This window comes from Sarcophilus harrisii, chromosome 6 (assembly GCF_902635505.1).
Source record: "Sarcophilus harrisii chromosome 6, mSarHar1.11, whole genome shotgun sequence".
Taxonomy (NCBI): domain Eukaryota; kingdom Metazoa; phylum Chordata; class Mammalia; order Dasyuromorphia; family Dasyuridae; genus Sarcophilus; species Sarcophilus harrisii.
In genome coordinates this window covers 94,264,298-94,278,603 of record NC_045431.1, presented here as the reverse complement: position 1 = coordinate 94,278,603, position 14,306 = coordinate 94,264,298, and the positions used below count along the sequence as shown (strand labels likewise).

Here is a 14,306-nt window from a genome sequence, read left to right as displayed (position 1 = left end):
AAATATGCCTGTGACAGGGAATGCTCTTGGCCTTTGGACAGGCTATTGCCCCAGACATCTTTGGTGAAGATGCCTCCATCCTTTGTAATCTGCTTTATACTAATGCAGAATGGAACATGGAATACAACTATCTCTATGCTCAAATTTATCATTTCAATAACTAGGTAGAAAGTAATTTAATAGGGGTATGCCTTCAAGCAAGACTGCATTATTGCTACTAAATCAATTGCTTTAGCAAACAAAAAGGAACCATGATAGGATTTTATATTCATTATATCCCTCAAATATGTATAAGTGCAGATGGGATTTGTTGCAGAGAATCATATATAAAATCCTGCCTGCCCTTTTATGTCCACATTATTAATAGAGATCACTCTCGTAAATATTTTATTTCTAAAATATAGATTTCTCTTATAGCATTTCCTGAATCGCTCAATTTCAAACTTCATTCAAGTACCATTACTTAAATTCAAGGTATTTTCAATCCTAAATAAAGCTACATTTACAGCTAGTTATGTAGCATCAATATAAAGTATATAGTTGATAATATAATTCTCATGTTTTAGGGTAAGGCCATAGCTGTGTCTGCTTAGTTTTCTCTATATTGAGAGCACTAAAAATGGCTGAAGAAAAATTAAATGAATCCTCATGAAACAGACTTTTGCTTTATACATATTTTTATATAGAACTGGGTAATTAATTTGAGGACATGAAAATCTATAAAACAAAGAAAAATACAATACTGTCTTCAGACCTCAATTAATTTTATCAGTACTGGTAACATGGTAACAAAGTAACAAAAATGAGTTTAGATCAACTATAAATACCAATTTAACTGTTGATGTTTCAATTATGATATCCTTATCCAGAGAGCTAAAGGAATGAAGCATATCAATATAAATATCCTAGCACAAGGAAACCTGCAGACAAGGAAGTTGCATCTCCATAGAAGGCATTGGATGATCACAGGTTCTCATAGCAGTCAAACAGATCTGATCTCATTATGAATAAAAATTACAGATGACCCCAAGGACAAATGCAGAGATTTATGATGGGTGTTTGCAGCAGGTTACAAGATGAAACAATCTATTATCTAGGAAAAGTATGATTTGAAAATCTTGGACCAGTTGAACACCCTCAATGTCACATTGATACCTACAGAATGGAAAAGGATCTAGTTGAAAGCCTTCTTTCACTGGATAAATCATATATGGAGGACTAATAGGAGCATATCACTGTCAATTAATGCTGTTAACTCATTTTTGATATGTACCCCTAGAAAAGGCACCCACATTGGGGAATTCATAGATCTATTGAAATATTAAATATATATGTGTGACATAATATTTTTAGGTGCCAATTAGTAAAAATAAGGAATTACAGTTAGTGTGAATAATGTAGCCTGTGAAACAGGTCTTTTGTCCTTAAATTAGCATTATTTAATACTGTATTTATGTAAACAATGACAATCTGTCCAAGCCCAATAGAAATATGTAATGAAAATTTGAATGTGACCATCTCACAAAAATTCATTGCTTACAATCATCTAGACCTAAATTATGTTCCCTTATTTAATATTCCTTTCCAGAATTAAAATATATATATATAATTTATCATAAAGGTCCAAAAATTTAGAATTTGAAGAAAAATCTACAAAAAGCAGGGAATTTTTTTCATAAAGTGAATTCTTGAAATGCATTCATTTTGGATATTGGAAAAACCTTTAACTATAACAATAATTTTATTATTTTCTTTTTTTAAATTTTCAATCATTCGTATTTTTCCTTCTCACCTTCGCTACACATTGAAATGAAATATAGACCTCTATATCAAATGAGCAAAGATTTGCAAAGCATATTCCCACATTTGATTTATATATTCCTAAGATGTTCACCATTCTTCCTAGTCTTCAAATTAAGATTTTATTATTCACATTTCATAGAACTTTTAGAATGATGAGTACAAATTTCTAGATTGTAGATATAGCTAGTAGGCTCAATGGAACATTTAATTGAGTCCTAACTTTAATGTGAACCTGTCTTTAGTATTATAATGTTCACTGAAAATAATATATGCCTTTTTCCCATTTCATTTCTGAAACAAACCTCCTAAATCCTCCAGAAAATTTAATGGGAAAGGAATTCAACTAATTAGCCATCACCAGTTGTCTTTTCAGAAACTGTAATCTAAACAACATTGTCAAATAGTTTTATACTTCACATAAAGAACATTAATAATAAAACACTAATGATAACCATCTCAGATTGGACAAACCAACAATATAGTAATAAAATTGTTTCTGGGTTATGAATATGCTAAGGGCAACAACAGATGAATTACCATATGCAACTAGCGAAAGGGCATAAAATTTAGAGTGGTTAATAAATGTTTATGTACTGACCTTATTATCTAGGATAGATTTTGATATGTACCAATTTGTCTTACCATAAGAATGTGTAATAGATGAAATAATTATTAAAACTAAAATTAAAAAAGAAGAAAATTAAACAGAAAAGAAGAATGTTTTCCAAATAATGAACATAAATGAATATAGTTTATACGTAACTGCCAAGTACAATCACAAGTTCTGATCAAGGCAGTTACTTAATTATGCGAAAAGAGCAAATTAATGACAAGATTAATAGCTCTCCACAGCTATAGTGGGGAACAATATATCTGCATGTGTTTTCTTTTTATGTACTATCAGAAGAAAATATAAATTATTTGTTTTAATGTTCCAGTATAAGAAGGTGCAGAACTGAGGAGTAGAAATGAAGTTTTTAAAGTTTAACCCAATTTAACAAGTTTCAAAATATGGTATAGTAAATATTAATGTCAAAATATGAAAAATTATATTTTACAATTTAGATAGCATGAACTAATGCTTTCAGAAAATGTAAAACTAGACTGTCTCTTTAAGTGGCTTGTTCATTATATAAAAAATACTGTATAAATATATTATAATCCATATTTATGAAAAATCTTACTTCTCATTGAACTAAGAATCTACTTGAAAAATAGCCAATGAATACCTAAGAGAGAGGGGGGAAAAAATGAGACTAAAGTTTGTTAATGGGTAGAATAAGGAAGAAAGGAGGAAAAGTTAGAAAATGTATAGTGAGTATACTTTAGATAATGAAGTGTATCTCAGTGGAGCATATCGAACTTGATTTTTTTTTTAATATTGGTGGGAATCTAAGATTTCAATAGCACAGGGAACTCCTGATGAGAAAATTACTTTTGCTGAATGATCCCAGGAACTAAAAGTTTCTGCAACTAAAAGTTTCAGAGAGTTGCCTTGAGCTCTGAAATGTTCAGTGATTTGCCCAATATCACATAAGTGTTTCAGAGAGACTTGAAATGAAATCTTCCTGAAGTTATTCTTGGCTACAGCCTTAGTCCTCTATCCACTACCACATTTTATCAACTAAATTTTATACCCAAAACTTGTCCTAGACATTGCAAATTTTTGTGAGATCAGGGGAGGCACATATATGAAATATATTTTCATATTGCCTTAAGAAAAATAAAGTATAATCTGACAACTAATTATGTATTATGCTATGTGGCACTATAAATAAAGCAATGGAACTAAAGTAAGGAAGACTATAAATCTGGCTTCCCATAGTTACTCCTATGTAAACCTGGGCAAATTGCTTAACTGATATCTACCCGAGTTTCCTCATTTGTAAAAGTGAGACAAAAATAACACCAATCTCCCATGTCGGCGTGAAGATAAAATGAATATTTGCAAAGCGCTTTGCAAATCTTAAAGTGTTTTATGTATAATAGATATCAATATTATTAATATTATATTAACATATTAACATAGCTGTTAATATGTGTGTGTCCATGTTTGCATAGAGAGAAAAAGGGAGGGAGGAGGTAGAAAAGAAAAAAGAGATGGAAAGAAAACTAATTTAAAATGAAGTATAAAAGTTTTTGAAAATATGCTACTTGATAAATATATAACCTTTAAAAAATAAAACTCCATTTAGAATGCTATAGATATTTTGTAATGTACATGTGCATAGGAGCAATTAGTTTTCAATACAAAAATTTTAAATGATATATCAAAATTGCAAGTCTTTAATCAACATAAGTATTAAATACACAAAATTAAATGGATGAGAAGAAACACAATTAGACAGCTGGCTTGATCTAATCAGAGGTTCTACATATACCCCAACATCATCTCATTTTCCATACCTGAGAAAAAATGAGCTTTGAAGCCCTTCTTAGAAACGGTGTTGTCAGATTTGAATTCAATCCTCATATTGTTGAATTGGGAAGTGATCACCTCTGGTACTTCTGTCCCACAAAATTTGCCATGCAGTTTTGAGTCTGAGGACAATCCACTTCGGATCTCCACAAAATCGTATTTACAAACCTGTGGCGGGGCAAAAAAATCTTCATTTCAATCAATTTCAAAGCATTTCAGAACATAGGAATATAAGACTCTTCAGCTTAGGGACTTTGGGGTTTTTGTCTATTTCCAGGATCTTGTTTATCCCAGTATTATCCCACTGCTAAATCCTACTTCATGGCAATTGCTTAATAAATACTTTTATCTTTTAATCCAATGGGATTGACATTTATAACTTAATCAATCTATAGTGTTTTCTGCCTATCTTTGTCATAAAAAGTTGAAGGCTGACAGCTAAAGGAAGAAATCATATGAGTATGGGATCGTGGATAGAATAGATTAACCTTGGATGTCATCTATTCTACCCCTCTCATTTTGTAATTAAGGAAACCAAGGACCAGAGAATGTATGACTTGCTGTTGTATAAAATGCAGATTGGAGTCAAGAAGACCTGAGTTCAAATTGTTCTTCAGCTACATACTGGTTGCCTGACTATGAGAAAGTCATTAGGTCATTTAAATTTCTCTCACGTATTCCTTCATCTAAAACAGAAGAAATAATATCACCTATCTCACAGTTGTTGTGGGGATCAAATGAGTGTGTGTGTGTGTATTTTATATATATACATGTATATGTTGTGTGTGTATGTAAATGCTTGAGGATATGTATGTATGTTTATTATGTACATATATATTGCGTATTACATGTGTGCATATGTATATATTTGTAGTTGTATACATGCATATTTGTTACATATGCATACATGCATATGACCATATTATGTGCATGCACACATGTCTATATAAGTACATATACATTATGTGTGCATGTATATTTTGTGTATATACACATATAACAGATGCATACATAGATATGCATGCCCTTGTGTGCATGTGTATTCGTTTATTTCACACATGCATAAACCCTCACATATAGTATCTATTATGCATATGAGTGTGCATATAAAGACATGCATTTGTTTATATATCTACAGTATATATATATATATATATATATATTCATATTATGTGTGTATTGTGTATGTATATTTGCATGTGCATGTAAATGTTACATGTGCATGTGTGTACATACATGTTATTGTGTGTACGTACACGTGCATGTTATACTATATGTGTGCATATATTTACGTGCATGTACATGTTGTGTGTATGTATTTGTGTGTACACACACATGTCTGGGTGAAGAGTAAATTGCACATCTCAAAGCACTATATAAATGCCAGCTAAATAAGTGCTAAGTGGTAAAAAATAAAAGACAGAAAAAGAAAGGGAGAAAATAGATATTCTAAAGAGCTATACATGTTTAAAGGAATTACAGCAGAATGAATATCTTAAGTAGTTTTCAATTTAAAAGTAGCAAGCATGGAAAAGAGTAAAAATAAGATACTTTTCCTCAAATAATTCAAATCCAATTCTTATAATCATATCCTTTAAAAAAATCCAATACTTTTAACTTGAAATTTACATTAAATTCTTATCCTCTGAATTAATTGGTGGAATATCTTATCGTCCTCTGTTAACTGTACATTTAGCAACACTTCAAAAAAGACGGACTGTATTTCAGAGAAGTAGGGGGAGATTTCTATTCAGACTACCAATTTTTGCTTTATATGTAGTGCTCTAAATTTACATGGAAGAAGTTAAGTGAATGTAAGTTATCCTTTTTTTTTAATTAAGTTTATACAAATGAATCTGATCCATTACCAAAGTTACTCTACTTACTGTTATGTTTTGAATTCCACACTGAGTATGAATAACACACCTGACCAACGCACATAACTAACCCCTGAAGTGATGCTAATATAGTGATTAATAAGAAAAATGTCCTTAGAGAAAAAGTATTTTTTCTATTTGATATCACTGCATTTATTTTTTAACAAAGAGGGAAGGGGAATGCAAGATCAAGCAAAGGTATACATATAAGAAAGCACACCTTGCTAAAACCAAAATCAGCTTGTTTCATCTTAAAAATGATCTGCAGCAATCATTTAGTACTGGGTCCTCTTTTTGGTAAAGAAAATGAAAAATAAAAATGATGAAGTTTTAACTTTCATCTGAAATTATACAAGCCAAGTTTTGCCTAGGACAGATTTAATTTATAGCCAAGTTATGAAACTCTAAAAATACACACTATTCAGTTACAACTTTCTACACAGTAACCCCATTATAATTTAAGGAATTCTGGGATATGTTACAAGTCTAGCAAAGCACCTTTTTTATGAAAAAACTCCTCCTCCTAATAACATAATACTTTTTAGTATCTAACCTCATTTCTGTATTAAACATTTTGTTTGCCATCACTGCTCCTTCCTGTGAAACTTCTAAGTTCCTTTGATTCATGTATCACTGACAAAATAAAAATGTCAGTCACTTAGTATAAATAGAATTCATTAAAAAATTGTCATTCAGGGTGAAGATTTCATCAAATTACAGTATTGGTTGGGAAAACACAACTTTTAAAGTAATCAAAATTCTGAGCATATGAATGGTTTTATTGCAATTAGTATACTTTTCCATTTCATTTCATTTTTCATTTCAGTGAGTTCTCACAAAATTTGTGGAGAAAGACAACATGAATTTTTACAAAGAATTCTGGATTTGAGGTTTGAGGTCACAGGTTTGAATCTCAGTTATTTCACTTACAACTTAGAAAACTGTAAGTTGGCCTTTCTGGGTTCCTGCATTGTAAATGGAATGGTTAGATTAAAAAAGCCCCATCACTTTTATTTCTAGATCTCTGATCCTATTATCAGAGAGAATATGGACAAGAATTGCACAGAACCTGAGGGCTTAGGTATGTTGAGATCTTCATTGATAACCCATCAGCATATTGAAGAGAACAATTAATTCTTCAAGAGTTAAATACTCTGAGATATTGTTCCTGTGAAAACATTAATCATAGCAAAATGTTTCACATTGTTATTCTACAAATTTATCAGAGACCAGTATTTAAACAACCCTAAGGAAAAAGCATGTGTCAATCTGTTATTTTTTTCCTTTTCAAATGTATTTAATTTTTAATTTATGGAATAAAGCAAAAAATTCCATACTATGATATAATTTAATAAATCAGCAGCAGAAAGTCAAGATGCTAAGGCACATGCAAAGTAGATTGAAGAAGAAAAAAAAGTAAAAGGGGAAAAAAGCAATGAATAGTAGGCAAATAAAGAAAGAGAGAAAAGGAAAAATCCAGAATCATAAGTTATAAGATACTAACAACCATAATTGTTTTAGTTGTCATTTGGTGGCAACTACTATCCTATATTGAAATGCTTGGATAAGACTATTATTTTAGAATAAATGGAATAGAAAGGAATCAAAATAAAATAGAATAGAGAAAGAAATGAAGAAAACATTTTTTTTTTAAATAATGCACATATTTCTTTTTCTGCACTCTGGCCTTTTTTTGTTTCAATGCTCAGAGCAAGTTGAAAATTAATCTGTATGTGTTTCAATGTTTTCATTTCTAGGACATTTCTATGAGATCTCTAGGGCTACAGAAGGTTTGCACGCTTTTAAATATTTTTTTGCTGTTTCACTCCCATGCATAATAATCATTTTCAAAAAGAATAATTTTTTCATTGCCTAAAAGTCAGTCAAAAAGCATTTGTTCAGTGCCAACACATTGTGTGAAATACTAAGCACACAAAAACAAAGGGGGAAAAAAGCTGTTTCAAGGAGCTTATGTTCTTATCCGGAAGATCCCAATATGTAAATAACTAGGTATATACAGAACATGTTCAGAGTAAATAGAAAGTAATTCTTTCTAGTATTAGAACTAGTATTAGAACAGTGAATGTTTCCTATTGGGAAATAGGTGATTCAAGAATAACTGTTATCTTCAACGAAACACAAGTGTTAACTCACACAAAAAGGCACTAACTTTACCTTCACATCTTAATCATGGACTGTACAACACCAATGTGACACATTTCTTGCTTAAAAGAATCATACATCTACCCAATAAAAATATAACAATTTCCCTAAATGCGTGTTTTCATTCTGAGCAAACCAATGCCATTTTGTTATTTTTTTCATAGAAAAATACTAATGTAGTGAATCTAAGCCCATATATTTCATAGTTATTTAATAAACAAAAAACCTGTAACTTAAGCATTTTAAGAAAAATGCTGCCTCTGGGTAAATGAAAATGCCCAGAAACAGTTTAAAAACCATTGAGCCAATGTTAATAAAATCCATAAACAATGACAGAAATAGTCTACAGAGCAGCAGGCTCTAGTCATTTCTGTTATTTTAAACACAAATAATTTTGGTGTTTCCAAAGATCATCGATCTAGGCTAGAAATAACTTCAGAACTCAATAGTCTCATTTTGCAATTGAGAAAATTGAGACCCTGACAAGTTAAATGATCAGTCCAATACCATAGAGCAGTAAACCGCAAAGCCACCATTTCTATCTCAGATCTCTGACTCAATTTTCCTTTTTCAAACTATCTTCAGAAATCCACTGAATGAGATGGGGAAATCGTCACAGAATCTTTACTTACTTCATTGCCCTCTAGTTCAAAAAATTCAAATTTCATAGAAATTCGGTACTGTGTTGGAGCCACCACCTGCCAAATGCAGTTTTTATTGGGTGGGTATTCTTTGGGCCAGCCTGGGGTAGTTATGGTGCCATTGAGCTTTGTCAGAAGTCCTCCACAAGCAGCTGAAGCAGAAGAAAAAAAAAAAGAAAGAAAGATTTTTCTTTTCCTAAATATTCTTGGAAACCTACTATAAAAGCTTTCATCTAACATACTGATTACATACCCTCACCGACAATAGATACCCTACCTCCCAATGACTGGCAGTATTTGTGTCAATAGAGTCAAAGTAAGAGCCAGATGAGGAATTATCTTGCATTCATTTTTCTTATATTATGTGCCTTTTATATATGGTGGCAGTGTTTTCCTAATTAAAATGTAAACTTTTTGAGATGGGACAATTTCATTTTTGTATGTCCAAAACATAGCCTAGTATAAAGCATAAAGTAAGCATTTAACAATGCTTAATGCTTCTGTTGATTTTTAATTCTAGATAATGAAAGTCCATATTCTCTGCCTATTTTTCTTGATCAAAGGACCCATGGTTGGATCTCACATTAATCCACCTGAGGGTATAGTTAATCCAATTTGTCCCATATGTGCATCAGAGCTATTGTGCTTGAAGAGTGTCCTGTGCGGCTCTCTTCAACAATGAGATGAACCAAATCAGTTCCAATAGAGCAGTAATGAACTGAACCAGCTACACGCAGGGAAAGACCTCTGGGAGATGATTATGAACCACTACATAGAATTCCCAATCCCTCTATTTTTGTCCGCCTGCATTTTTGATTTCTTTCACAGGCACTTGTACACTATTTCAAAGTCTGACTCTTTTTGTACAACAAAATAACTGTTTGGACATGTATATATATTGTATTTAACTTATACTTTAACATATTTAACATGTATTGGTCAACCTGCCATCTGGGGGATGGGGTCGGGGGAAGGAGGGAAAAGGTTGGAATAAAAGGATTTGCAACTGTCAAAAAAAATAAATAAATAAAAATAAAGAGAGTACCTGGGTGGTACTGTGGTAATATGGGGATTAACACATGACTCCCTGGTTCCACAGTATGCTGGTCCACAACAGTGTGGAACAAAATGGTTCTATCTTAAATCCTGTGATAAAAAGGAAAGGTCCTCCTACCAAAAGAACTGCATTGTAAAACAGTCAGGGCTAATTTATAAGTACTCCTGAAGTCAAGCAGATTTGGATAGTTCATTCCCTGCTGTCCCACATCTAGCAAATTATACAAAATGTGATTTTGGTCCAGTGGGACTTATTTGTTTTGGAAATGAGCACATACCTTCGCAACTCCTTTTATCAGGTCCAAGCTCATAGCCAGGTTCACAAGCACACTGATAACTTCCCAAAGTATTAACACATCGCTGTTCACACCCTCCATTGTCAGGTTTTGCACATTCATCTTCCTCTATGGACAATAGGGAGAATAATAAAATAAGCCATTATAAATCCCTTTCATTTCTGATGAGCTTGTCTTAAAAATGTTTTATAAAAATGTGTTTATATATACAAATATATCCAAATGTATATAAACATACATATGTAAACATGTATTTTCATATGTATGTACATATATATCATTATAATATTAAAATATATTCCATAGAATTAAATGTATCCATTTAAAACTAGAATTTAGGAAATCAACTCTTTCATCCAAAACAACTGACAGCTGCAGCCTTGCTTTAAAATCTCTTTGGGGATGGCCCATAGGAATTTAGGTGTCAGGAAAAAATGTTGCATAAGTACAAAGAGAATGAATGGGAATCCATAACAGGGTCACTTCAAGGGCACTTTATCTGTGATACACAGAGAATGAATCTATGTTGTTCTGAATTCATACTCAAAAACAGATTAGTTGAATCACTCAAATCCTAGGTTTTGATTTAATTGATACAAAAAAGAACAACAAGCACTAGCAAAAACCTTACAGACTATAGTATTTCTGAATGTTAGTTGCATATTCAGAATATTTGTTGTAACATTTTTTTAAATTATTAGTAGGAAGGATAAATAGAATACATTCAAACAGATCTAATTTCTCTTTTTAAAATTCATATTTAATCTCTCTATAACAGTTGAACATGAAATATATTCCAGAAAACAATGGCAACATTTCCATTTTTCTCCTAAAGTTGTATTTACCAGAGGAACTTCCATACGAAAGCATATATAACAATCTACATGTAAATGAAAATACAGTAATGAAAACGATAAATAAGGAAATTTTAAACATCATCCTTTGGAAAAGACAAGTTTTTCAAATATCTATCAATATATTTGTGAAGTGAAAAAAATGAATCAAATTTTTCCTTATTCTAAATGCACATGTTTAATTATGAACTATTAAAGAAACACTAATAAAAATGCTCTAGTCTAAAAAAACCAATCTACATTTAAGATCAAAATTACCAAATAAAACTTCCATTTCAGCTTTGGGGTACAAATGTTAGTTTACTTTACTATGGGGGGAATAAGTTTTTAAAAGAAAATAAATGTAGAATATTCAAAAAATAAATGTGCACTTGAACTTATAATAAAGAAAATATGTCATTGATTCATCCAGTATAAAAATAATAAAACATTTCAAAGCACAAAAATCAGAAAGGAGCTAAACTAACATTTAGCTATTAAAGATAAAAATAAATTCTCGAGAGAAATTTTCCACAAATAAAAGGGCTTTTATATGCTAAAATGTTCTCCTAAAAGGATTTGTGCATTAAATACTAAGTTCCTAAGACACATCTCTCTGAAGTGGTTTAAGATAAGACTTGGAAAACCAGGGAGTGACTAGGGGTGTAGTAGACTATCCCCATTTCTTAAATTTATTAAGATTTCTCTGTGTAAAAAAGAGAAAGAATTTAACAGGCATTATATGCCCATTATAAAAACATAAACGCCACTATTTTGCTAATGCTGTATTCCATCACAACCATTTTGAATATGCAGAAATACTGCCCATTCAGTAACTGCTCCTTAACTCAATATGAAGTATCAAATCACCATTCCTGAAAACAAGAGAGGAAGGGAGGCAGAAAGGAAGGGAAGAAGGGAAGAAGAAAGGGAGGGAGAGAGGGAGGGAGGAAGGAAGGGATGAAAAGAGGAAAGGATGGAGGAAGGAAGGGAAAGAGGGGAAAGGATGGAGGGAGAAAGGGAGGGAGGGAAGGAGAGAGTTAGGGAGAGAGAGAAGAAGGGAGGGAGGAAAGAAGGAAAAGAGTTAAGAAGAGAAGGAAGAAGGAAGAAAGGAAGGAAGGAAAGGGGAGGAAGGAAGAAAGGAAGGGATGGAGAAAGGAAGGGCTGGAAGAAAGAAGGGCTAGAGGAAGGGAGGGAGGGAGAGAAGAAAAAAATGAAAACAAAAATAAATTATTCCCAATTAAAAATAATTTTGATGTGTACCTTTAAAAAAGTTAGCAGCAAATCCAGCTTTGTTAACAGTTCCGTCTGAAACAAACTTCATCCACAATGTATTAGAAGTCGACCTAATATCTTCTGGTTTATCATAACCACAAAAATGGCCAATCAAAGGACTATTTTCACTGGAGCCATCTCGAATTTCCAGGTAATCATAAGCACAGCTGTCATGTCTTTCAATCTGCAACAGGGAAAGTTGATGCTGTCTTTTTTACTAAGTGTATGGACCTTTCCTAGAGAATAGAATTTCTATGAAGATGATGAAGAATAACTTTCAATGTCACAGTAACATAGGCACAGTTCATGCACATGGACACATATATGAGTATGAAAGATTATGTATATCCATATATGTGGATATGTATACATATTATTATTTCACTCTTTTTACAGTATTGATAAGTTGCAAACATGACTGAAAAATTTATGGGTATTCAGAATTCCTTTCCATTTTGCAAACAGAAAAATGACCTCTTATCTACTGCTCTTCGATAGATGGACAAATTTAAGAGATGAGTAGGTCTCAACGGTCTATCCCCCCCCAAAAAAAAAAAACAAACAAAAAAACAAGATAGATTGTTATATGAAACTGAATAGTTTTCTTTTCTTTTTTTTTTTACTTGATATGAACTAGAAATGATGATAGTCATCATTTTAAATTTGCTTTAAAACTTGTGAAGAGCCGAAATAACTTATTTAAAATATTATAATTGGCTATAAAATAGTGCTGTAATGATAGGTTTATTTCTATTCAAGAAAATGTTGGAAATAAATTCCTTAACCAGCAGTATTTTATGCAATCTACCTGCCTCTGGAAAGAAAGTGTGATAATATGGAATTATACCCCTCTTGAGAGTATGAAACACTTGACTACTAATTGGCTTGGTTAAAATTGAACTATTGTATTATATGACCACCACTGACCTTTCAATGACTATGGTTAACAAGGCTTCAATTTATATTAATTTTATTTTATTTTCTTATAGGTCAGGGAAACTTGACAGATTATTTTTATAGAAAAAAAATGAAAATATCAAGTCAGATTCTTAACCCATGAAGTTTTGTGGAACTTTATAAGCTCTGTGTATTTTCTTAAATAGCCTTATATCTTCGCTCCTTATTCATTCTCTTGGTGACAAATTTTGATTATACTCAATGACAAAAAAAATTTGAATTGGGAATTACTGTTTGCCTTTAAAGACTGGACTTTTAAAAGGACTCTACTGAATCTTTCCCCTATAGAAACAGAAAGAGTATACCACTAGTTTAATAATTTCAACAGTTAACATTTTTTATAAAACTAAATTGGGAAATTATTAGGCATTTCACTGATCCCAAAACATGAGTAGGTAGGGAAGGGAATAAACATTTATATAGGGCCCACTATCTGCCAGCACTGTACTAAGCCCTTTTTAAAAATATTATCTTATATTTATAACAATTCCTCAAGGTACATGCTACTAGTCTCCTCATTTTACAGAAAACTGAAACAAGCTGAATAACTTTACAGGATCATATAGCTAGTAAGATTCTAAGAATGGATATTAACTCAGATTTTCCACTGTATCACCAGCTGTCAATGTAGCATAAGAAAATGTTAATCATCTTTGCTATATAATATTTTATATATCCTGTTATTAAATTGTTAAGTTACAATGTCTTAGTTATGTTATATGTCAAATATTATACCTTAACTATATACTCACTTAATGAGTGATATGAATTTTAAAAGGATATGAATTTTAAGAAAGATCATTTCATTATTTAGAAAAAGGCACAACACATTTTTCCTTAGGGCTCAAAATTTCTTCATTTAGTAATGTAAGGGGGCAAATAGGTAACACAATGGAAAGGATGCTGGAACTGGAGTCAGGAAGACTCATCTCTCTGAGTTCAAATCTGGCCTCAGAAATTAGCTGTTTCTGAAAAAATAACTTATG

General features: G+C 31.6%; 1 protein-coding gene across 1 annotated transcript in view; it reads right to left on the bottom strand.

Annotated features, from left to right (window-relative positions):
- Positions 1-14,306, bottom strand: part of TLL1 (tolloid like 1) — a 280,048-nt gene that overhangs the window by 55,716 nt on the left and 210,026 nt on the right. The window contains exons 14-17 of the mRNA XM_003773091.4: positions 12,352-12,547; positions 10,238-10,363; positions 8,895-9,055; positions 4,210-4,390 (exon numbers count right to left, since the gene is read on the bottom strand). Of these exons, the coding sequence (XP_003773139.1) occupies positions 4,210-4,390; positions 8,895-9,055; positions 10,238-10,363; positions 12,352-12,547 (664 nt within the window). The remainder of the gene's footprint in view (positions 1-4,209; positions 4,391-8,894; positions 9,056-10,237; positions 10,364-12,351; positions 12,548-14,306) is intronic.